General features: G+C 40.6%; 1 protein-coding gene across 1 annotated transcript; it reads left to right on the forward strand.

Annotated features, from left to right (window-relative positions):
* The first annotated feature begins 11 nt into the window (after positions 1-11).
* Positions 12-27,244, forward strand: LOC115159864 (neuropeptide FF receptor 2-like). The gene is made up of 6 exons (XM_029709937.1): positions 12-181; positions 2,630-2,986; positions 23,402-23,501; positions 23,671-23,791; positions 23,947-24,717; positions 26,486-27,244. The coding sequence occupies exons 2-6, from the start codon at positions 2,638-2,640 to the stop codon at positions 26,501-26,503; spliced, it is 1,359 nt and encodes a 452-aa protein (XP_029565797.1). The 5' UTR covers positions 12-181; positions 2,630-2,637; the 3' UTR covers positions 26,504-27,244.
* The last annotated feature ends 229 nt before the right edge of the window (positions 27,245-27,473 follow it).

Consider the following 27,473-nt stretch of genomic DNA (forward strand, 5'->3'; position numbering starts at 1 on the left):
AGCAACAGCACTCTGTCCGTGTCTGTCCTCTAGGTCGTTGCGATGTAGGCTACGGAGCATCTTCACAGCAATGCTTTCTTATTAACAAGTGGCGCACATACATCTCTTTGGATTTTTGAGTCTTCCATATTCACATTTTGGAAGGAAATATACATTGGACATCTTTTTCAAGTTACTCAAGGTACGATCTTTGTTGTTTTTCTTTTTTAAGGATTTGCTGATTGAATAATAAAACAAAATCTACACTGTTAGGTTAATACAACAAAAGCATATTTTAGGAGTGAGTGTGAGCAGAAATTATAATAACTTAATTAAGAATTACATGAAGTATGTTAGAAAATAATGATCAATCATCAATGCATTAGCCTACCTATTGAAAAAGACTGCCTTTATTTCATTTCAAATGCATACAGATTGCCTCGTCTCTTCAAAGCAAGAGAACGACTTCCGTCCCGTGGCCAATAATCAACCTAATTGTTGACGGTGCTTGATTGCAACTGCAAATTAAAATATTCGTGTCATTTGCTCAACTCTTGCAGAGTTGACTGACGGAGCTGAGTGAGCAGAGGGCTGGCCTACAGTGTATAGGACTGATCTTTCTGAACAATGGCAGATGGTATAGCAGTATACCCTCTCCCATCCACATAATTTAATGCTAGAGATTGGCACAATTCAATTTAGTTTATAGTTAGCTTGTTCAGGAACTGAAATTGAGTTTATGTGAATGTAATTAAATATGGACATTTCATTACATATTGAATATTAACATCTACATGAGTAGAATTTGAATTAGTTCCATAACTGTCGTTATCCATTGGTGGTGCTGAAGGTTGGAACCTCGGAACGCCGCTATCCCGCTGTCCAAGGTTCTGAAATGAAATCTCGATTTGTTCAGATCAGACATTCTGTATACGTGCAGAGGGAGGGTGACTTACTTCTGCTCAGTTATCCTGCTTGTTTACCTTAATATCTTGGTCTTGGTTTTGTCTAGTTGTTGACTGGAGGTTGAAGAGGTTTACAGACAACCTAATCTCCAAATAAAACGCCAACCCGTGCAGCAACATAATTACGCCATGGCTGGACATTGTGGTGCCATATCTTAGTTGTCACAAAATTACGCCATGGCGTAACGTTTTAATTATGCCATGTGGTGCCATATCATAGTTGTCAGTCAAGCTGTCAGTATACTCTAATTATGCCAAAACATTTCCAAACGGCCTGTCCAGCGAAGGAAAGCTCCCTGTGTGAACCATTCTATGAGAATTATAATTAATTTATTTAACCTTTATTTAACTGGGCAAGTCAGCTAGGAACACACCCCGGCCAAACCCGGACACGCTGGGCCAATTTTGCGCTGGGTTACACCACTGGGTTAAGGTTAGGGATAGGGTTAAACATAAGTTTAGGCATTAATTCCGAGTGGTTGAGTTAAGGGTTAAGGTTTGGGAAAGGCTTAAAACGAAAACAAGTGCCTAGCACTGGGATTGAACATCTGGTCCCAGATCTGCCCAGGAGACATCCCTGGAGAATATGCTGATTGAAATTCAGAATGATTACTAGAGTACATTTTATCAGCAGATCTCTCACCTGTAGTTTGAGTTATGAGGTGCTGCAGGTGCACTGACCCTGGAAATGAGCTGTTAATTTCCCAGGTTGGTGGAATTTGTTCTCCATCCAATTAAAATTCCTCGCTTACTGTACTTCGGACTTCAAAACATCTTGTCAATTCTGTCAATGTTTCACATGTGAAAGTTAATTAACAAAAGCCCAAAGGAGCTTAGGCCACTTATCAATCATTGGCAGGTTAGAAACTTCAGAGAGAAAGGAGCTTGACATCAATAGTTATTCTCTCCAGTTGAGGAGAAACTTTGACCGTTTTTGAGGCAGAGCTGATGTGATTGATGAATAACGTTTTGATGCCATGGTGCTCAGCAGGGTACCAGCACACCAGCAGAATATAATCACTAGCAAAAATACCTTGACATTTTTCACTTCGCTCATGCTTTTGTCATCTGTGTTTGAGTGTGTGTTTGAGTGAGTGAGTGTGTGAGAGATGGCATATAGTTGACTGAATCATCACACAATCATCAAGGCAGAAAAATGGTTCTTATGGATTTCTGGAGACTATGTTGTGTTTTATACGTAATAACCAATCAATATCCACTTCCTGTGAGTGTGGTGTTGCCTGTTATTACCTAGGTATTGTAAAGGCTCTAACCTATCTAAGTATGGGCTCTCTTGATTAGATGACTTTGTCAAGGGGATGTTTCTAACAAGGTCTCAGCACACGGTCATGGTAATTGAAATCTTATTGATGTGAATGGAAAGGTTCCACCTCCACCCATCCACTCTTGCACACACACACACACACACACACACACACACACACACACACACACACACACACACACACACACACACACACACACACACACACACACACACACACACACACACACACACACACACACACACACACACACTATGTACACATTAGAAGATTATTCACATTAGGCGCACTGTATGTCAATGGAAAGTGCCTTCAAGGCCCCAAAACTACCGTATCTCCTCTCCTCTTTCTCTCTCTCGCTCTCTCGCTCTCTCGCTCTCTCGCCATCTCTGTCCTCAGATTCCACCATGACGCACACTCTGGATGCCATCAGCTCCAACAGCACAGAAGACTGGAACACCACTTTCTTCAACTCATCCAGGGACCTCCTGCACCCGCCATACCCATACTACCAACAGAACATCACCTACGTGGACCTCTACCTCCACAAGCCCTCAGTGGTGGTAGTCTTCATTGTGTCTTACCTGCTCATTTTCCTGGTGTGCATGGTGGGGAATGGTGTTGTGTGTTTCATTGTGTTGCGGAGCAAGAACATGAGGACGGTCACCAACCTCTTTATACTCAACCTGGCCATCAGTGACCTACTGGTGGGCATCTTCTGCATGCCAACTACCCTGGTGGACAACATCATAACAGGTTAGTAGCCAAAGGCCTCTTAACCCTAACCCTAGCCTCAACCACAACACCAACCCAAGCTTAATGTCCACACTCTGGCTCAACCCTAATCCTAGCCTCAACCACAAACCTAACCCTAACCCTAGCTTCATGTCCACACTCCTGCTCAACCCTAATCCTAGCCTCAACCACAAACCTAACCCTAACCCTAGCTTCATGTCCACACTCCTGCTCAACCCTAATCCTAGCCTCAACCACAACCCTAACCCTAACCCTAGCTTCATGTCCACACTCCTGCTCAACCCTAGTTTAACCACAATTATAGTATATAATTAGTATGTACAATGAACAAAAATATAAACGCAACATGTAAAGTGTTGGTCCCATGTTTCATGAGCTGAAATAAATGATCCCAGAAATGTTGTTTATGCTCAAAAAACTTGTTTCTCTCAAATTATGTGCACAAATTTGTTTACCTCCCTGTTAGTGAGCATTTCTCCATTGCCAAGGTAATCCATCCACCTGATAGTAGTGGCATATCAAGCAGCTGATACAGCATGATTATTACACAGGTGCACCTTGAGCTGGGGACAATGAAAGTCCACTTTAAAATGTGCAGTTTTGTCACACAACACAACGCCACAGATGTCTCAAGTTTTGATGTTGTGTGCAATTGACATGCTGACTGCAGGAATGTCCACCAGAGCTGTTGCCAGACAATTGAATGTTAATTTCTCTACCATAAGCCGCCTCCAACATCATTTTAGAGAATTTGGCAGTACATCCAACCGTAGAACACGTGTATGGCATCATGTGGGCGAGCGGATTGCTGACGTTGTGAACAGAGTGCCCCATGGTGGAGGTGGGGTTATGGTATGGGCAGGCATATGCTACGGACAACAAATACAATTGCATTTTATGGATGGCAATTTGAAAGCACAGAAATATCGTGACTAGATCCTCAGGCCAATTGAGAGGCCCATTTCTTTTAAGGAATCTTTGACCAACAGATGCATATCTGTATTTCCAGTCATGTGAAATCCATAGATTAGGGCCTAAATAATTTATTTAAATTGACTGATTTCCTCATATGAACTGTAACTCAGTAAAATCTTTGAAATTGTTATATGTTGCGTTTAGATTTTTGTTCAGTGTATATATACACATCATTTACACAATACATGGAAAGCAAACACGAAAAACAAAACACAATGATATGAAACAAACACAGTAAAAAAGCATCCGCCTGAATTGGGGCGGCAGCGTTGGACTAGTAACCGAAAGGTTGCAAGTTCAAATCCTGACAAGGTACAAATCTGTCGTTCTGCCCCTGAACAAGGCAGTTAACCCATTGTTCCTAGGCCGTCATTGAAAATAAGAATTTCTTCTTAACTGACTTGCCTAGTTAAATAAAGGTAAAAAAAAATTGCTTAGAGCAGGGCTTTCCAGCCCTGTTCCTGGAGAGCTATCCTCCTGTAGGATTTCACTCTAACCCCAGTTGTAACTAACCTGATTCAGCTTATCAACTAGCTAATTATTAATATCAGGTTAGATTAGGATTGGAGCGAAAACCTACAGGATGGTAGCTCTCCAGGAACAGGGTTGGAGAGCTCTGCCCCACATGAAATGTAAGGACTTTTGGAGATGGATCATTCCACGAGAGGCAAACATTTTGAAGGCAAATGAATTTAACTCAGTGGAGATTAAAGGGAACTCCAGGGTCAGCAATCACTCAGTCCGGGTCTGGTAACTTATACTGTACAGTGGATTTGGAAAGTATTCAGACCCCTTTACTTTTTCCACATTTTGTTACGTTACAGCCTTATTCTTAAATGTATTAAATCATTTCCCCCCAAACAATACCCCATAATGAAAATGCAAAAACAGGTTTTTTGAAATGTTTATAAAAAAATAAAACAGAAATACCTCATTTACATAATTATTCAGACCCTTTGCTTTGAGACTCGAAATTGAGCTCAGGTGCATCCTGCCTCCATTGATCATCCTTGAGATGTTTCTACAACTTGATAGGAGTCCACCTGTGGTAAATTAAATTGATTGGACATCATTTGGAAAGGCACAAACCTGTCTACATAAGGTCCCACAGTTGACAGTGCATGTCTGAGCAAAAACCAAGCCATGAGGTCTAAGGAATTGTACATTTGCTTAACAAGTTGCCTGGACTAAGCTAACATATGGCATTGCTTTAAGATGGTCATTTAGCTATTTAATTTAGAATTCTAGGACATTGAGTTACACATTCATAAATTACAAAAAAGGTAGTCAAAAAATTCATCATAAGGAATAAGGTTTTCAAATGTTTGTCCTATATCTAAGAGATAAGAAAGCTCAGGAAATACAGTTGAAGTCGGAAGTTTACATACACTTTAGAGTTAGAGTCATTAAAACTCGTTTTTCAACCACTCCACAAATTACTTGTTAACAAACTATAGTTTTGGTAAGTCGGTTAGGACATCTACTTTGTGCATGACACAAGTAATTTTTCCAACAATGTTTACAGACAAATTATTTCACTTATAATTCACTGTATCACAATTCCAGTAGGTCTAAAGTTTACATACACTAAGGTGACTTTGTCTTTAAAGAGTTTAGAAAATTTCAGAAAATGATGTCATGGCTTTAGAAGCTTCTGATAGGCTAATTGACATCATTTGAGTCAATTGGAGGTGCACCTGTGGATGTATTTCAAGGCTTACATTTACATTTACATTTAAGTCATTTAGCAGACGCTCTTATCCAGAGCGACTTACAAATTGGTGCATTCACCTTATGATATCCAGTGGAACAACCACTTTACAATAGTGCATCTAAATCTTTTAGGGGGGGGGGTTAGAAGGATTACTTTATCCTATCCCAGGTATTCCTTAAAGAGGTGGGGTTTCAGGTGTCTCTGGAAGGTGGTGATTGACTCCGCTGTCCTGGCGTCGTGAGGGAGCTTGTTCCACCATTGGGGTGCCAGAGCAGCGAAGAGTTTTGACTGGGCTGAGCGGGAACTGTGCTTCCTCAGAGGTTACCTTCAAACTCAGTGCCTCTGTGCTTGACATCATTGGAAAATCAAAAGAAATCAGCCAAGACCTCAGAAAAAAATTTGTAGACCTCCACAAGTCTGGTTCATCCTTGGGAGCAATTTCCAAACGCCTGAAGGTACCAAGTTCATCTGTACAAACAATAGTATGCAAGTATAAACACCATGGGACCACGCAGCCGTCATACCGCTCAGGAAGGAGACGCGTCCTGTCTCCTAGAGATGAACGTACTTTGGTGCGAAAAGTGCAAATCAATCCCAGAAGAACAGCAAAGGACCTTGTGAAGATGCTGGAGGAAACGGGTACAAAAGTAGCTATATCCACAGTAAAACAAGCGACATAACCTGAAAGGCCGCTCAGCAAGGAAGAAGCCACTGCTTCAAAACCACCAAAAAAGCTAGACTACGTTTGCAACTGTACATGGGGACAAAGATTGTACTTTTTGGAGATATGTCCTCTGGTCAGATGAAACAAAAACAGGACCTTTTGGGCATAATGACCATCATAATGATGGTCATTATGCCCAAAAGGTCCTGTTTTTGAAATGTTTGTAGGAAAAAGGGGGAGGCTTGCAAGCCGAAGAATACCATCCCAACAGTGAAGCACAGGGGTGGCAGCATCATGTTGTGGGGGTGCTTTGCTGCAGGAGGGACTGGTGCACTTTACAAAATAGATGGCATCATGAGAGAGGAAAATTCTGTGGATATATTGAAGCAACATCTCAAGACGTCAGTCAGGAAGGTAAAGCTTGGTCGCAAATGGGTCTTCCAAGTGGACAATGACCCCAAACATACTCCCAAAGTTGTGGCAAAATGGCTGAAGGACAACATAGTCAAGGTTTTGGAGTGGCCATCACAAAGCCCTGACCTCAATCCTATAGAAAACCTGTGGGCAGAACTGAAAAAGTGTGTGCAAGCAAGGAGGCCTACAAACCTGACTCAGTTACACCAGCTCTGTCAGGAGGAATGAGCCACAATTCACCCAACTTATTGTGGGAAACTTTTGGAAGGCTACCCGAAATGTTTGACTCAAGTTAAACAATTTAAAGGCAATGCTACCAAATACTAATTGATTGTATGTAAACTTCTGACCCACTGGGAATGTGATGAAAGAAATAAAAGCTGAAGTAAATCATTCTTTCTGCTATTATTCTGACATTTCACATTCTTAAAATTAAGTGGTGATCCTAACTAAGACAGGGAATTTTTACTTGGATTAAATGTCAGGAATTGTGAAAAACTGAGTTTAAATGTATTTGGCTAAGGTGTATGTAAACTTTCAACTTCAACTGCATATTTTTTGGACACATATTTAACCCCTTATTTTTTTGGGCACAAAACTACCTCTATACTTCCATTTGTTTGTATGGGTTACCTTCAGATGAGTCCTGTGACACTTGTGGGGGTCGTAGTGAAAAACGGAGAACACCATCGTGTTCATGAAATCCAATACAACACATCACTGAGTGCCACTCTTCTATTTTCAAGCATGGTGGTGGCTGCATTATGGTATGGGTGTCAGTGGAGGCTCCTCAGGAGAAGAAGGGGAGGAAAATCCTCAGTGAATTTCAGAAAAATAAATATAGTGAAACAATTTTAAGATAAAACTATACAAAATATTTTCACGTCTTCAAATGATTGATTAAAACACATTGTTTTGCAATGAAGGTCTACAGTAGCCTCAACAGCAATCAACAGCATTCTATTCATATTGCCAAATAAAATGTGATTTTGATTTGATGAGGTAGCACCATGGTGTAGCCGGATGGACAGCTAGTTTCCATCTTCCTCTGGGTATGTTTATTTCAATACAAAACCTTGGAGGCTCATGTTTCTCACCCCCTTTCAAACTTACACAGTAATTAGGACAACTTCTGGAGGACGTCCTCCAACCTATCAGAGCACTTGCAGTATGAACTGACACTTTGTCGACCCAATCAAAGATTCAAAGAATTAAAACAGCATAAGCTACAGCTAGCTATCACTGCGGTGCAGAGAATGTGGTGGGTATTTGACTTAAAGAGTGAGAAAGACAATATTTGAACAGTTAACAAATTAATTACTTCAAAAATGAAGGAGCAGCAATGGAAAGAGAGAGATAGAGAGAGCTATATTTCCTTTTTTTTCTCACTTTCACTTACCTAGCTAGCGAATGCAGCTGGCTAGTTTAGCCCAATCAAACACCGGTGTCAAATAGAGAGGGATGCTATGTTAGCTAGCTGTCTATGGTTCTCTAACATGGGAACTTTTCCAAGTCAAAGTAAGCTTTTGGTTATATAAATGTATTGCCACTGGGGCCTGCCGGTGTAACTGCTAAACGGCTTTCTCTACACTGTACTGCATAATTGTTGCGTGTTTACTAAGGCATTAGTTCGTGTAGCTAGCTATGTTGACTATGAAATTAGCTAATATGGTGACGATGTAGGCTGTGAGTAGTGGTTAGTGGTTATGGTATGAAGGTTTGGCTTGGAAAGGTTTTTTCGCCTGGTCACAGACAGCTGTTGTAGTGCATGGAAGTCCACAAGGGATGGGAAAAAGTGAGAAGAGGAGAGCACGTAGATCTGAGAAGGAATTATACAATGAGCAAATTATCATGCTGTTTGCGTATGGCTGCTATGAAAGTGAACTGTGTTTGTGGTGATCAGGGGTATATTCATTCCGCCAATTCTGTTGAAAAACATTTCTTAAATGGAAGCAAAACTGGGATGAACATACCTGAATTTGTCCAATAGAAACTCTTGTTTGCAACTGTTGGACTAATGAATACACCCTAGATCAGCTAGATGCAGGCAAGAGTATGCAAGGCAGTATTGAATGTGTCACTGTCTGTCACCTTCTACAAAAAAAATCCTCTGGACCTGTGCACCTAGGTTGTAAACTTTTATTCGTAGCTAGGTTGTAGCAACCTCATGATGGGTATAGGGAACATTTTAATATCATGTATTAGACTAAACCTATCGACGTTACATTGAACTGGGTGAATGGAATATGAATGACAGTCAAACAATATGCTGTAATAGAAGTAAGGCCATGCTCATTTAAAAAAAGTCCTCCCTCATCTTAAACGGTATTGACTGCCATTGATGAGTATGCTTGTCAGGCAAGGACTAGGGAGTTTTTTGGGGGGGATAAAAATACCTGGAAAATCCTAGAGGAAAACCTTGTTCAGTCTGCTTTCCAACAGAGGCTGGGAGACAAATTCACCTTTCAGCAGGACAATAACCTAAAACACAAGGCCAAATATACACTAAAGTTGCTTACCAAGCCGACATTGAATGTTCCTGAGTGGCCTAGTTACAGTTTTGACTTGTATGTTTTACAGAGTATGGCTTCTATTCAACCCATATGGAAACATCCTTGCTCTCTGCCCAAATACAATGCACATACAGTATGTGTATCATGTGTATCATTCCATCTAACCCATAACAGGAAAATCACTACTGGCAGGCTAATTATACAATTATAAACAGATTAAAATGGGCTCAAGTCAGATAGTCTCCAACAAGATCAAGTTTGTGTCCCTTGATCTGAGTGGGAAAATTGTTGGTAATATTGAAACAGTCCAGAACAGCAATGAAATAGGTAAGTAGGAAAGAGGGAAGTTTAGAGTTCGAGTCCACGTGAATATTAATATTACCAAGCAACAGTAAGCGGGGGGAGAGTGGGACTGCAACGGTGAGCAGTTCAGACAGGAATTATTCATTAGATTTAGGAGGACAGTATACAAGGATAGTGATCATGAAGCAAGATAAATTGTAAGCAATGTATTCAAATGAGGAGACAGTAAGACAGTTTAGTTATTTGGATTTTGGAGTTGCCCAGTACAGCTAGGCCGCCACCACGGCTGGTGGAGTGAGGGTGACACAGGTAGCCAAAACCAGCGGGAGTTGCAATTATTTTGTAAATATATATTTAAAAATATATATATATTTTCACCCCTCCACGGAGGACAAATATCTTAGTTTTTTTACAGCTTTTTTGCTACATATACATACATTTTACATATACATTTTACATATACATTTTACATACATGGTACTGTCACGTCCTGACCATAGAAAGATGTTATTTTCTAAGGTAGAGTAGGTCAGGGCGTGACAGGGTTTTTTCTCTCTCTATGTTTTCGATTTCTATGTTCATGTTCTAGTTTTGTATTTCTATGTTGGTTTTGTTTGGGATGATCTCCAATTAGAGGCAGCTGGTCCTCTTTGTCTCTAATTGGAGATCATACTTAAGTAGGGTTTTTTTCCACCTGGGTTTGTGGGAGATTATCTTTGAGTCAGTGTATTGTGACGGCCCTGACTTTTTCTGAACCGTCTCAGTGCTTCTCCTTCCAATAGAGCGCTTTTCCTTTAATTCTCAATTAAATAATGCTTCTCCTTCCAATAGGGGGCTTCCCCTTTAATTCCCAATTAAATAGCCAGCATCAGCTACGCAAAAGTGGGGTTGTGATGGAAACGTGAATGAGGATGTGTTCAACCCTCAGTTCTGAAGCTTCTCTCTTCCGTTTGTTCTGTTGCTTTAAAAGTGTGCTTTGTGTAGCCTAATAGCAAGTCTACCCAGGATCGGATCCACTCTTTGCGTCGGCGTCGGTGGCCTACACCTCTTCGTGGCCTTTCTCCGCTGGAGATCTGTCGGCGGATTGGCTTGTCTGACTGACCGACTGACTACAACCTTTTTGTATACGGTATTTCATTTGTTTTGGTGTGATGTACCTTTGGGGGGGGGGGGGGGGGGGGGGGGGGTGGTACTGTCACGTCCTGACCATAGAAAGATGTTATTTTTCTAGGGTAGAGTAGGCCAGGGCGTGACAGGTTTTTTCTTCTTCTATGTTTTCTATTTCTATGGTCATGTTCTAGCTTTGTATTTCTATGTTGGTTTTGTTTGGGATGATCTCCAATTAGAGGCAGCTGGTCCTCGTTGTCTCTAATTGGAGATCATACTTATGTAGGGGTTTTTTCACCTGGGTTTGTGGGAGATTATTTTTGAGTCAGTGTATGTTTTCACCTCTGCGTCACGGTTTGTTGTTTTTGTCATTCAGTTTATTTATGTATTGCATAGTTTCACAGTGTAAATAAAATGTGGAACGACACACACGCTGCACTTTGGTCCGCTCCTCCTTACGACAACCGTGACAGGTACTTTTATATATAACAACAATACATTACCAAACAAACTCTTTAATCCCAACCCTCAGCCACTCTCAGCCTATCCCACCTACAGTATCACCATAGACCACCCTTATTTGGTTTCCATGTGCCATATATTTTTCAATTGTGCTGTTTTACAACATTTTTAATCTTTCTAATCGTATATTATTCAGATTGTGAGCTAAAGACGAAAACCTTTCCTATGAGTATTATTATAATTTATTGACTGGCTATGGCTTTCCAGATCGCACAACACTGCTATTTTTAAGGTTCATTTTAACCTGTTGTGGATGCATGTTGTGATTTTTTTTTAACGATTCCTGAACCTGTGACCAGAAACAAGCTACGTAGGGGCAATACCAGAATAAGTGATCTATTTTTTCTGTCTCTTCGCAACAAAATCTACAGAGCTGAGACTGTTGTATGCCCCATATATATAGCATTCTCTTGGTGGCAAGAATTTGAAATAATAATTTAAATTGAAAAACTCTTAACTGTTGAGTCAAGTGTAGTTTTTTGTACCAGTTCATGAACCATGTGCCATGGTCAACATTTTTGTCCTCAGATAAAACTCTTACATTTTTCCATTTATGCCAGTCCCTTTCAGCCAATTTGTATCTTTAAAATATGGCAGGCAAACAAGTTCCCTACCTTCTCCCTTTTCCACTTGCCTCCTCCATTTTTGTGGTAGTGCTGCAATCAGTTGGAAATAAATTTGGATAGAGCAGATATTCCCATATATATTATATATATTCCCATATAACTGCATATGTGACATAACTCCTCCATTTATATTCATATCATTCATAAATATAATTTAAAAAATGTAAAAAAAATCCATAAAGAAAGTTTTTTTATTAATCAATATATTTGAGTTTAACCATATCATTTGTTGTAATATATGTTCTATCTTTTCTGGAGGATAAAACTGAAATTGTAACCAGCTTTGTATGGCTTGTTTAAGAAAGGGCGATACATTAAACAAAATGTAATTTTCAATTAGTCGGAAATGAGAAGTTTTTATCTGTATAAAGGCATAAAAGCTATTTTGAACAAAGGATGAGTTTTTCTTAATAATCTACTGGAGAACCATTTTGGGGTTTAAGTGTAATTTTTGGATGAGTGAAGCTTTTAGTGAGAGGTTTAAAGCTTTAATATTTTATAATTTTAGACCCCCATATTCATTATATAAATAGGCACGTTTAATTTTGTCTGGCTTAGCATTCCAAATAAAATTAAATATTTATTGCTCATATGATTTTAAAAACAAATAATCTGGAGTAGGCAATGCCTTTAGTAAGTAAGTAAACTGTGATAGGACCAAAGAGTTAATCAATGTAATTTTTCCATTAATAGACAAGTATTTACCTCTCCATGGTTGCAAAATGATATCCATGTTTGCTAACTTTCTTGAAATGAATTGTGGTAAGTTCATTTATATTTTTTGAGATGTGAATACCAAGTATGTCTACTTCACCATCCACCCATTTTATTGGTAAACTACAAGGTAGTGTAAACACTGTATTTTTTTAACAATCCAATATGTAATATGGTACACTTGTCATAATTAGGATTTAATCCAGAGAGGCTAGAAAAGTGATCAAGATCTTCAATGAGACTGTGCAGGGATCCAGTTTGCGGACTTAAGAAAAAAACTAGAGTCATCAGCATACATTGACACTTGTTTTTATCCCCTGGTTTTCTAACCTCTTGATGTTCCTCTTGGATCTAATTTTAATAGCTAGCATTTCAATGGCCATAATAAATAGATATGGCCTCACCGGACAGCCTTGTTTTACTCTTAAAAGCTCAATACTTTCTGAGAAATAACCATTGTTTACTATTTTACATCTGGGGTTGCTGTACATAACTTTAACACATTGTATAAGAGATTCACCAAAATTAAAGTATTCCAGGCGTTTATATATAAATTCTAATCATACTTTCTCTGCTATGAAGACCAGACCTGGTACCTTCAATGTTCCATAATGTTCAATTGTTTCAAGCAATTGTCCTAATATTTCACCCACTAAAACCTCCCCTATATCTAGGTCTGTTGTCACTAAGACCATCAGACCATCTCCCTGACTCACGATGCACCTTTGCGTCCTAAGGCAAACCCTTGGCCGCCAATTGGCGTTGGCCAGAGGGAAATATGGGCAGTCCCATGATAACATAATTATCTATGAGGATGCCTAAGAGAACTAACCAAATAACATGGAAAACAGTCAGAAAAAAATTCTAACAATAATAGATAATATTAAAATAAATAATAACAGCACAATCTTATACACGCAGGCTCATATTTGAAAGTCCTAGCAAGGCTATAAGCATGTCAGTATAGCCTTCTCAGTTCATTGGATTCAATTGTTCATTAAAAAAAGAAGAGAAAACAACCTAAATATATCACAAGACCAGTACCTTTTTTAATGTCCATTACATGCAAGACATATTTCATGTAGTCCTCATTATATCCTGTTGTATTCCGACAAAAAAAGGAAGAAGGAAAAAGAAACACAGATTCTAACAGCCGCTAATGACCGCAAGGAAAAAATGTGTTTTGGGCATCACATGATATCCTGTTGTATCGTGCCATGGCTGTGCCAGAGCCGACTGCAAGCCAACCCCGGGCACTCCCTTATGGGAAGGCATACTCAAGTTCAACTCACAATCGATTCCGACACAGCCACGGCACGACAGCCAAGAACACATGCAGTACTGACAATCCAGAGCGAGTAAATCTGTAAAACCAACCCTCTCTCCACCCTACACATTATGTTTTTTATTCCAGGGTCGTTGCTCTATCACCTCAGCTGTTTTACACCTAGGCCTATATCTTACGATCAAGAATATAAAAGGTAGCATAAATAGCTTATATAGAAATATATAATATACCTTTCTCTCGCTTAGAGAAGTGCTTCCATAAGCCAATTATTGTATTAGTTATACCGTTAACTTGAATCACTTTATCCCAGTGTTAACCAGCCCACACACACTAAAGACAACAACCCTGTCGACAATACCTCATCCATCCATTTGCCGGTGTGTATCGGAAGAATAATCATCCTTTACATTTTTATATTGAGATATTTTTTAAATGTAAAAGGATAATACCAATTGTTTTAGGATCGTATAGGCCTATTCCAATAGAGAACCTAGGCAGGTTTTTAATTATATAATCCTTTATCCTAGCCCTATAATACATCTATTCATATTTATTCAGTTTTATCTTAAAAGCTAATCATTCTAACCTAGATAGTTTGTGTGTATACATTGATATGTAGGCTACATGTGCCTTTTAAAAAATGTATGTAGTTCTGTCCTTGAGCTGTTCTTGTCTAATGATGTTCTATGTCATTCTGTAGTATGTTTCATGTTTTATGTGGACCCCAGGAAGAGTAGCTGCTGCTTTTGCAACTGCTAATGGAGATCCTTATAAAATACCAAAATTCCGATTCACATCGGCGAACAAGGGTCACACTATATAACAGCTTTTAAGTCTTAATATACCCGACCTTTACAATTAGGACGTATCATATTAAACAAAAAAAGTACCTTGGTATTTCTAATGTACAATCTTCAAATTAAATACATAAAAAATCATAAAGAAAAAAAGGTCTGCCTTCCCCTAAATCACAACCTGATATTACGTCCATATAGTCCAAAGTTCCATATTGCCTAAATAGAAAAAGGATAAGTTCATTATACCCAATCTGCATTACCATAAATCCAACATTATTTTAAATCCACATAGTCCACGGTTCCATAATGCATGAATAAAACAAAAATAAAAGTTGTTCATGCAAAAAATATTTTTTTGTAAAAAAACAATGAATCCATATTTGTACTGTGTAATGCGGTGCAAATATGTATCGGGGACTACTTCAACAGGAGGTAGCTATCACTCACAGCCATGTTGTAATCTTCGAATCCTTGAACGTTTGATTATTTACATATCATTTATTGACCACTAGATGACGGGGTACAGGGCACGTTGTCTTTCCACTATTTCATGAGGAAATTGTTCATTAATAGAGAATGGGGTGTTCTTCCGTTCCCTACCTTGTTATAACAAGGCAATTTTCATTTTGTAGTGGGTTAGCATAGCTACGATCAGACGGGGCCTTCCCTCTGCTCTGCCGCCAAATTGTTTCCACCTGTTCGTTCGTCATCTTGAGATTACGTTTTATTTTATTTATTTATTTATTTCACCTTTATTTAACCAGGTAGGCAAGTTGAGAACAAGTTCTCATTTACAATTGCGACCTGGCCAAGATAAAGCAAAGCAGTTCGACAACATACAACAACACAGAGTTACACATGGAGTAAAACAAATATACAGTCATATATACAGAGATAAGGGAGGTAAAGGCAAAAAAGTCCATGGTGGCAAAGTAAATACAATATAGCAAGTAAAACACTGGAATGGTAGATATGTAGTAGAAGAAAGTGCAAAGTAGAAATAGAGATAATGGGGTGCAAAGGAGCAAAATAAAATAAATAAAATAAATAAATACAGTATGAGGAAGAGGTAGTTGTTTGGGCTAAATTATAGATGGACTATGTACAGGTGCAGTGATCTGTGAGCTGCTCTGACAGCTGGTGCTTAAAGCTAGTGAGGGAGATAAGTGTTTCCAGTTTCAGAGATTTTTGTAGTTCGTTCCAGTCTATGGCAGCAGAGAACTGGAAAGAGAGACGGCCAAAGGAGGAATTGGCTTTGGGGGTGACCAGAGAGATATACCTGCTGGAGCGCGTGCTACAGGTGGGTGCTGCTATGGTGACCAGTGAGCGGAGATAAGGGGGGACTTTACCTAGCAGGGTCTTGTAGATGACCTGGAGCCAGTGGGTTTGGCGATGATTATGAAGCGAAGGCCAGCCAACGAGAGCGTACAGGTCGCAGTGGTGGGTAGTATATGGGGCTTTGGTGACAAAATGGATGGCACTGTGATAGACTGCATCCAGTTTGTTGAGTAGGGTATTGGAGGCTATTTTGTAAATGACATCGCCAAAGTCGAGGATCGGTAGGATGGTCAGTTTTACGAGGGTATGTTTGGCAGCATGAGTGAAGGATGCTTTGTTGCGAAATAGGAAGCCAATTCTTGATTTAACTTTGGATTGGAGATGTTTGATGTGAGTCTGGAAGGAGAGTTTACAGTCTAACCAGACACCTAGGTATTTGTAGTTGTCCACATATTCTAAGTCAGAACCGTCCAGAGTAGTGATGCAGGACAGGCGGGCAGGTGCAGGCAGCGATCGGTTGAAGAGCATGCATTTAGTTTTACTTGTATTTAGGAGCAGTTGGAGGCCACGGAAGGAGAGTTGTATGGCATTGAAGCTCGTCTGGAGGGTTGTTAACACAGTGTCCAAAGAAGGGCCAGAAGTATACAGAATGATGTCGTCTGCATAGAGGTGGATCAGAGACTCACCAGCAGCAAGAGCGACATCATTGATGTATACAGAGAAAAGAGTTGGCTCAAGAATTGAACCCTGTGGCACCCCTATAGAGACTGCCAGAGGTCCGGACAACAGGCCCTCCAATTTGACACACTGAACTCTATCAGTTTCATGAACACCTTGACTTTTTCCTCCGTTGACTGATAGTTTTCATTTTCATCCTCCTTTATTCCCATTATAGCAATATTATTTCTCATACTTCTGCACTTTAGATCAAGTAATTCAGCTTTCATTGTTTTATTATCATACCATAGCCTCTCTGTAGTGTCTTTTAGGGAGTTCACGGTAGTTTTCAATATCTTATTTTCTGCTTGTATTTCTTCCATCATTTTATTACTGTAATCCATTCCTGTTTTTAAGGCCTCAACCTCCCTCAGTAGCCCAGGCAATAGATCCAGTTTTTTTAACTGCTCGCTCATGCTTGTAAGCAATGCTCTATCTTATGGAGACTTTGTTATAAAAACGTCCCCCTTCAATGTTAAGTTTGGAATTTTAGACGTTGACTTTTCTCCCGTTTCGCTCGCAGAACTCGAGGAAAGGTCTTCTCTTGTTCGCTTGGATGTATCTGTTTATTTTTTGAGCATATCAAAATGCTGATCAATAAATAGTTCCAGATTCTCTATATTATCCAGAATGTTTGTTTCGTAGTTATCAGCTAATCCTCAATTTTTGTGATTAATTCATGGGACAAGCTGTGCCTACCACATCATCCATCCAATCCAGTATTCTTACCCGTAGTAGCTTGGTTAAGAGAAAAATAATCACCAGGTTGTTGGCAAGTTTCAGTTCAGAGGAGGAAGTCTAGCTTGTTGTCAGATATTAGTTGTCAGATATTAGCAGAACAACAGCAAAGGACTTTGTGAAGATGCTGGAGGAAACAGGTACTAAAGTAGCTATATCCACAGTAAAGCGAGTCCTATATCGACATAACCCGAAAGGCCGCTCAGCAAGGAAGAAGCCACTGCTCAAAAACCGGCATAAAAAAATCCAGACTACGGTTTGCAACTGCACATGGGGACAAAGATCATATTTTTTGGAGAAATGTCCTCTGGTCTGATGAAACAAAAATATAACTGTTTGGCTATAATGACCATCATTATGTTTGGAGGAAAAAGGGGGAGGCTTGCAAGCCGAAGAACACCATCCCAACCTTGAAGCATGTTGTGGGGGTGCTTTGCTGCAGGAGGGACTGGTGCACCTCACAAAATAGATGGCGGCATGAGAGAGGAAAATTCTGTGGCTATATTGAAGCAACATCTCAAGACGTCAGTCAGGAAGTTAAAGCTTGGTCGCAAATGGGTCTTCCAAATGGACAATGACCCAAGCATACTTCCAAAGTTGTGGCAAAATGGCTTAAGGACAACAAAGTCAAGGTATTGGAGTGGCCATCACAAAGCCCTGACGTCATTCCTATAGAAAATCTGTGGGCAGAACTGAAAAAGCGTGTGCAAGCAAGGAGGCCTACAAACCTGACTCAGTTACACCAGCTCTGTCAGGAGGAATGAGCCACAATTCACCCAATTTATTGTGGAAAGCTTGTGGAAGGCTACCCAAAATGTTTGACCCAAGTTAAACAATTTAAAGGCAATGCTACAAAATACTAATTGAGTGTATGTAAACTTCTGACCCACTGGGAATGTGATGAAAGAAATAAAAGCTGAAGTAAATAAATCTCTACTATTATTTTGACATTTCACATTCTAAAAATAAAGTGGTGATCCTAACTGACCTAAGACAGGGAAGTTTTACTTGGATTAAATGTCAGGAATTGTGAAAAACTGAGTTTAAATGTATTTGGCTTAGGTGTATGTAAACTTCCGACTTCAACTGTACATAGGATGCCCAATGAGTGGAAGGCATAAGGACATCAGAGGACAACCGATAGTTATTATTCAGGCGGTGAAGATCAAGGCGGAGTAGTTAGGTTGGGAAAAAACAGGGAAGGGGAAACCGTACTAATCCAGGGCAGAGTGCAAACAGGAGGAACAGAGAGGAGCCATTGGGCAGTGGTGGAAAAAGTACCCAATTGTCATACTTGAGTAAAAGTCAAGATAACTTAATAACAAATTACTAAAGTAAAAGTGAAAGTCACCCAGTCAAATCCTTCTTGAGTAAAAGTCTAAAAGTATTTGGTTGTAAATATACTTAAATATCAAAAGTAAAAGTATAAATCACTTCAAATTCCTTATATTAAGGCAAACCAGAAGGCACCATGTTCTTTAAAAAAATGTATGGATAGCCATGGGCACACTCCAACACTCATACATAATTTACAAACAAAACAAGTGTGTTTACTGAGTCTGCCAGATCAGAGGCAGTAGGGAGGACCAGGGATGCTCTCTTGATAAGTGTGTGAATTTGACAATTTTTGTGTCTTACTAAGCATTCATTATGTAACAATTACTTTTGGGTGTCAGGTAAAATATATGGAGTAAAAAGTACATAATTTTCTTTAGGTATGTAGTGAAGTAAAAGTAAACGTTGTCAAAAATATAAATTCTAAAGTAAAGTACAGATACCCCAAAAACTACTTTAGTAGTACTTTAAAGCATTGGTAAATGTTTTTATTATTATCATTTTTGTTTTTATTTTACCTCCTTTTTCTTCCCAATTTCGTGATATCCAATTGCAATCTTGTCTCATCGCTGCAACTCCCCAACGGACTCAGGAGAGGCAAAGGTCAAGTCATGAGCACAGACATGATCTGGCTCATGGGACAGCCCTTTTCTACTGTTCTGAATAAAACCCCCACCTGAAGAAACCCACTTCAGACCATGCGTACGTCGGTCACCAAGAGGGCAAAGGTTTGAGTGAGACCACAAAAACCTCAGTATAAGCTAAGGTTGTAATGGTTGTTGAATTCCTAACCAAACCACGTGGAGCATTGGCTACACGGGTGGAAATGTTTAAACTCTGAGACTATCGATCCCGACAGAATAAGAGCAAATCTTCGATACTAATTACTAGTCTGCAGCCAGAAATTGTTAACCTGGGATGCGAAGACCAACAACCGCCGAAACATATATTCTATAAGAACATTTCTGAATGGTACTCTGAAATATCCATTCTAACCACAAAAGACTCCAGGGAAGCAGAGAGACGCTTGGATGAACTATCCAACAGAAAGACGGACGATTCCAGCAGAGATCATGACGACACACTGAGCGTAAATATATATTGATTGCAATTATTCCCGAATGAGTGAGCGTTCATGTGCAAAGGATTAGCATTTCAATTAATATAATTATCAACTGTGTAGTGACTCTTTTGTCTCTCCCGCCCTTCTCAGTCCACACCCACTTCCCTTTGTCCACCAAGCCGTCATATCGGCTTAGCCCACTAGGGAACCTCCCCTATCATTTCCTTGTAACCATATCTACTGTTTGTTTGTTTGTGCATTTCTGTGAATATTTAGTTAGTAAATAAATGATTAAGACAATTGGTGTATGGATGATTCATAGTAAAGGCTGGGTTCATGCAGATAACCTACAATTTACGACATTTGGAATGAGACTCACGTGAGGTAAAGACTAATTAATCAATTAGAAGACTAATTGATCAGATATTAAAATATCTGAAGTTATATTAGGAAAATTCTAACTTTGTAATCTGAAGATTTTCCTTGGTGCCCCAACATCCTAGTTAATTACATTTACATGATTAGTTTAATCACGTAATAATAATTAGAGAAATTATTTGATAAATTATGTCTTCAATTGAATGAAAGACACGACAAAGGCCATAAGCAAATAAGAAAATGCTCACCCAAATATGACACTCCAAGTGGCCAGGGATTTTAATGCAGGGAAACTGAAATCCGTTTTACCTCCTTTCTACCAGCAAGTCTCCTGTGCAATTAGAGGTGAAAAAAACTCTAGGTCACCTCTTCTCTACACACAGAGACGCATACAAAGCTCTCCCTTGCCCTCCATTTGGCAAATATGACCAATACTCCATCCTCTTAATTCCTGCTTACAAGCAAAAACTCAAACAGGAAGTACCAGGGATGCGTTCAAAATGGAAGTGGTCCGATGAAGCGGACGCTAAACTACAGGACTGTTTCGTTAGCACAGATTGGAATATGCTATGGCATTCATCCAATGGCATTGAGGAGTTTCCCATATCAGTCACCAGCTTAATTAATAAGTGTATCGACGACATAGTCCCCACAGTGACCGTACGTACATATCCTAATCAGAAGCCATGGATTGCGGGCAACATCCACACTGAGCTAATGGTAGAGCTTCCACTTTCAAGGAGCAGGACACAAATCTGGACACTTATAAGATATCCACTATGCTCTCCGATGAACCATTAAACAGGCAAAACATCAATACAGGACTAAAATCTAATCTTACTCTGACACTTGTCAGATGTGGCAGGGCTTGCAAACTCTCATGGACTACAAAGGGAAACCCAGCCGCGAGCTGCCCAGTGACGCAAGCCTACCAGAGGAGCTAAATGCCCTCTATGCTCGCTTCTGGCAATCAACACTGAATCATGCATGAGAGCACCAGCTGTTCCTGACGACTGTGATCGCACTCTCCATAGCCCATGTGAGTAAGACCTTTAAATAGGTTAACATTCAGAAGGCCGCAGGGCCAGACGAATTAGCAGGACGCGTACTCAGAGCATGTGCTGAACAGCTAGCAAGTTTCTTCACTGACATTTTCAAACTTTCCCTGACCCAGTCTGTAATACCCACATGTTTCAAGCAGACTACCAAAGTACTCGTGCTCAAGAACACCAAGGTAACCTGTCTAAATGACTATTGCCCCGTAGCACTCACATCTGTAGCCATAAAATGCTTTGAAAGGCTGGACCCAGTCCAATTCACATAGAGCCCCAACATATTCACAAATGAAACAATCTCTATTGCACTCCACACTTCCCTTTCCCACCTGGACAAAAATAATGCCTACATGAGAATGCTGTTCATTGACTACAGCTCAGTGCCCTCTAAGCTCATCACTAAGCTAAGGACCCTGGGATTAAACACCTCCCTCTGCAATTGGATACTGGACCCTCTGGTGGTCCCAGGTGGTGAGGTTAGGCAACAATATGGTCCTCTACGCTGACCCTCAACATGGGTGCCCCTCAGAGGTGCGTGCATAGCCCCTTCCCGTACTCACCCACAACTGCGAGGCTGCACACAACTCCAATACCATCATTAAGTTTGCTGACGAGACAACGGTGATAGGCCTGATCACCGACTGCAATGAGACAGCATACAGGGAGGTCAGAGACCTGTCAATGTGGTGCCAGGACATCAAACTCTCCCTCAACGTCAGCAAGACAAAGGAGCTGATCGTGGACTACAGGAAACGGAGGGCCGAGCACACCCCATTCATGACAACACCTTTTTCCCCCTCAGGAGGCTGAAAATATTTTGGCATGGGCCCTCAGATCCTCAAAAAGTTCTAAAGCTGCACCATCAAGAGCATCTTGAATGGCTACATCACCTCTTGGTATGGCAACTGCTCGGCATCCGACCGCAAGGCGCTACAGAGGGTAATGCGTACGGCCCAGCTCCCTGCCATCCAGTACCTCTATAATCAAATCAAATCAAATGTATTTATATAGCCCTTCGTACATCAGCTGATATCTCAAAGTGCTGCACAGAAACCCAGCCTAAAACCCCAAACAGCAAGCAATGCATGTGAAAGAAGCACGGTGGCTAGGAAAAACTCCCTAGGAAAAACTCCCTAGAAAGGCCAAAAACCTAGGAAGAAACCTAGAGAGGAACCAGGCTATGAGGGGTGGCCAGTCCTCTTCTGGCTGTGCCGGGTGGATATTATAACAGAACATGGTCAAGATGTTAAAATGTTCATAAATGACCAGCATGGTCAAATAATAATAATCATAGTAGTTGTCGAGGGTGCAACAAGCACGTCCGGTGAACAGGTCAGGGTTCCATAGCCGCAGGCAGAACAGTTGAAACTGGAGCAGCAGCACGGCCAGGTGGACTGGGGACAGCAAGGAGTCATCATGCCAGGTAGTCCTGAGGCATGGTCCTAGGGCTCAGGTCCTCCGAGAGAAAGAAAGAAAGAAAGAGAGAAAGAGAGAATTAGAGAGAGCATATTTAAATTCACACAGGACACCGGATAAGACAAGAGAAATACTCCAGATGTAACAGACTGACCCTAGCCCCCCGACACATAAACTACTGCAGCATAAATACTATACCAGGCGGTGTCAGAGGGAAAATTGTCAAAGACTACAGCCACCCAAGTCACAGTCTGTTCTTTCTGCTACCGCAGAGCGTTACTGGAGCGCCAAGTCTGGGACCAAAAGGCTTGTGAACAGCTTCTACCCCAAAGCCATAAGACTGCTGAACTGTTAATTAAACGGTTACCCGGATGTTCTGCTTTTCGCCCCCTACCTACATGTACATAGTACTTCAATTAATCAATCACCTAACCAAACCTACATGTACATATTACCTCAATCAATCACCCCAACTACCACGTACTCAGTACACGGTACCATTACTCCTTGTATATAATCTGTATATTGCCTCGTTATTGTTATTTTATTGTGTTATTTTGTGTTACTTCTATTTGCTTTTTATTTCTTTGTTAATTTTCACATTTTTAACTGCATTGTTCGGAAAGGGGCTCGTAAGTAAGCATTTCACGTTAAAGGCTACACTTGTTGTATTCAGCGTATCTGACAAATAACATTTTATGTGAAAAGAGATTCCACCTCAGAATCCATTTCACATGACTCATTATTTGTCCCAGATATCTCCCTTCTTGTATATTCTGAATATGTCTCTTTTGACAGGCTGGCCTTTTGGGAGGTTAGTGTGTAAGCTGAGTGGGATGGTTCAAGGCATATCAGTGTCAGCTTCAGTCTTTACTCTGGTGGCAATAGCTGTGGATAGGTGAGGTTTCTTTCAACTGATTAAATCATTTTATTAAATTAATTGTGCGTGTCTGTGTGTGTTTAGACAATTTCAACGCAATTTCACAGCACAACAGACAATTTCACAATACAGACATTTTACAGAATGCTCTTATACTCTCCTCCCCCCTCACCTCCCGTCTGAACAGGTTCCGCTGCATCGTGTACCCCTTCAAGCAGAAGCTGACAATCTCCACCTCCACACTGATCATCATCATCATCTGGGTGCTGGCTATCTCCATAATGTGTCCCTCAGGGGTCATGCTCCAGGTACACTGTCTAATGCTGGTGCATGTCAGGTTTTATTAATCAACGGATTTGAGAGGGACACATCAACATGTCAAGTTTAACATCAATGTAAAGCGTAAGCATCAGACACATTTTCATCCCTTTCTGTTTTTTTTTATTGTGACTGTATTTCCAAGGTGACCAAGGAGCAGCGTGTCCTTATCCTACTGGGGGACGGCTACAACAACACCCGCCCCTTCTACTGGTGCCGTGAGAACTGGCCCAATCAAGAGATGAGGAAGATCTACACCACCGTCCTATTCGCTAACATCTATCTAGCCCCATTATCACTCATTGTCATCATGTACGCCCGCATCGGATTCACCCTCTTTAAGACGGCCGTACCCTCCTCCGGCGGGTGCAGTGGTAGTGGCAGCAGCGGTGGGACGAAACCCAGCTTGGACAACCACCGTCAGTCGAAGAAGAAGAAGAGGGTGATCAAGATGTTGCTGGTGGTGGCGCTTCTCTTCATCCTGTCATGGCTCCCGCTGTGGACGCTGATGATGCTGAGCGACTACGCCAGCCTGACGGCAAGCCAGCACCGCATCATTAACATCTACGTGTACCCGCTGGCCCACTGGCTGGCCTTCTTCAACTCCTCCGTCAACCCCATCATCTACGGCTTCTTCAATGAGAACTTCCGAAGGGGGTTCCAGGCCGCATTTAAATTCCAGCTGTGCTCTGCAGTTATGGAGCGCCAGAAGACCTACTCGCATCGTATCCAAGGCAATGCAGTGTTACCAGCGAACCTGCACCTGCCCACCGGGCCCGGCTCAGGGGGGTCGGAATTGGCTTTGGTGAACAGGAAGGGGCTGGGTCGGGAGGAAGTTGTCGGGCGGACATCCGGCGGGCGATCGTCAGAGAGCGACGTGAAGGAGCAGGATCTGATCATGGAGGATCTGGAGAAGGTATCCCAGATTTGAACATTTCAAACATACTGTATTCGGACATGTAGAGGACAGATTTAAACATTTCATAGATACTGTATGTGCCATTGGGACATGTAGTGGACAGATTTAAAGATGCGATTTTAACCACATATACTGTAACACACATACTGTACTGAATATGCCATAGAGAGACACTCAGATAACCTGGAGTAGGTATCTGAGATTTAAACATGACATTTAAACATGTACTGTTACATTTACTGTAATACCCATACTGTGCTATAGACATTCAGGAAATGCAGAAGGTATCCCAGAATACACACATACTGTAACAGCCATAGAAACCTGAGGCAGACGCTGCACTGAGAAGACCCTCACACCCACATAATGTGTCGCTGGAGAAGATATCCCAGATTTAAACACTGAATTTAAACATGTACTGTAACACATATACTGTACGTGCCATTGCCCATTTTGACCGGCCAGAGGAGCCAGACCCTGCACTGAGCACAGAGGATACAGGCCGAGTCCCAAATGGCACCCTATTCCCTAAATTCTTGCAACAACTTGCCATGTGGCCCCGTTTAAAAGGATTGTGGGTAATTCCAATTTTTTAGACTTCATGATACTTTTACACAATATTATATGCATGTTTGAAGAAAGAACTATATTTCTATATTAGTATTAAGCAGTTTGTTGTGCTTTGAGGTGTACTGGATCATGGTACACGGATATCAAAGCCGATGACACAACATATTCGCAACATCAACAATGTCATGTGCACCACCCTTAAATGACCGAGGCAAATGCAACATTCCACACTGCTTGCAGCTCTACCACCACTTATTCCACTGCTAGTGGATTGAGCACTATGCTCAACAATGCCTGCGAAAGTGGGTTAAAATGACTGATAATCAAAAATATGAATCTATGTTAAAACAATAAGACACCATCACTGAAAGTAACTAATCAAAAATATTAACTAGATCTAACAGATACAGTTTTGGAATTGATCAAATTAAGTTGGATCTAAGGCATTTTTTTAGATGCTGGACTTGTGAAACACCAAATATTAAGTATACTATACATATGGATACCTCATGTTGGAAATACTCAAAAAGCTGATGCAAATAGTTGCAACATTTTTCAAAATACATTTACATAATTTAAGAGACACTCTTATCCAGAGCAATTTACAGGAGCAAAGCCTTGCTCAAGGGGACATTGACAGAATTTTTACTTAGTCACATTGTGGATTCGAACTAGGGACCTTTTGGTCTTAACCGCTAGGCTACCTGTCACTAAACTAGCACAATATTTTTTACGCTGCAGGCGCATCTCTGCTTAGCAGAAGTATGTACAATCTGTCTAAACATCTCTTTCTGAATGTCATGAATATGTTTCATTATTGTGTCTGTGTTTAGTGGATGGTGGATTAATCCACACAGAGACACTGATTGTGGAGAAGCGGGAAGATGATTAACAGGGAATTCTTTTTATACACAATTCTTGATTATGTTCAATTATATGCCAATCTCTCTATGGGGAAAGTCTGATTGGAAAAGACAACATTAACTATAGATGTAAGAAAGATTTGATTTGAGCATCGTCTTGATCATACTGCACTTTGATTGTCTTGTCTCGAACATTGCATTCCATTTGCTTGCACCAAATATACAATCTTCCATTCCATTACCTCTTTTGTATTGAAAACCATAATTAGGACATATTGTTCTTTAACTGATTTTTAAGGGGGCACATTTTCTCCTTTTTTTTCCTTCCGCAGGTTATATATGACCTATGAGACACACTTAATGTCACAAAGAAATGGTGCAGTCAACCTCCATTCAGCCGTGCAGTAGCCAGTGGACATCAATTTCCTCATGGCTCTTTAGGGTCATGACTGACTGGTGACATTTAAGGACAACATCTCACACTTAAGAGGAACATCTTATTGAATGGCACATGATATGCATGGATTCATTCTTACCGGTGGACAATAGAGTACCTGTGCCCCTTGCTGGGCTATGCTCAGTCAAAGAGGGGAGTGGGAGGGTGGATGGATGCAGGGGGACACTTGTTGTGCTCCGCACCTCTGTCAAAGATGGGAGTGAGAGGATGGATGCAGAGGGACACTTGTTGTGCTCCACACCTCTCAGTCAAAAGGAGGGGCACTCAGAGCCGAGGCTAATGCAGTGACGTGCCTATTCAGTTGCCTTGGGACTGATTAGAACATGACAAGAGACCATGCAGGGATGAGAGATGCCTCCTGCTGCTGCACTCTTAAACAGACAAGAGGACTGGGAATAAAAGGGAATAGAATCAACCAACCAACGTTCAACAATTAAGCAGTGTACTTATGAGATACAGTGAAGGATATTATTTTATGTTGTTTTGTTTGTATTTTAATAGTGATTGTGAATATTACTTTTTAACGATGAGTGTCTTGCACCAGAATTTTATGCTGCTTTTCTGTGTTCCAAAATATCGTAAACTCTTCTGCAGAACAGGAATAGATGTTCTGACTAATTTATCCTTGTTAACAAAGAAAATATTACTTTATGACTGACAGCCTACTTAATTTGGAGGCAAAGGAATCTATATGTCATATAAATACAGTGGCGGTGGAATTTTGTAGCTGTATTCATGCATGTTTTACTCTTTTGGAAAACCTTTACGATGTTGGAAAACCTTTACGATGTTGGAAAACCTTTACGATGTTGGAAAACCTTTACGATGTGGAAAACCTTTACGATGTGGAAAACCTTTACGAT

Source organism: Salmo trutta, chromosome 23 (assembly GCF_901001165.1).
Source record: "Salmo trutta chromosome 23, fSalTru1.1, whole genome shotgun sequence".
NCBI lineage: Eukaryota > Metazoa > Chordata > Actinopteri > Salmoniformes > Salmonidae > Salmo > Salmo trutta.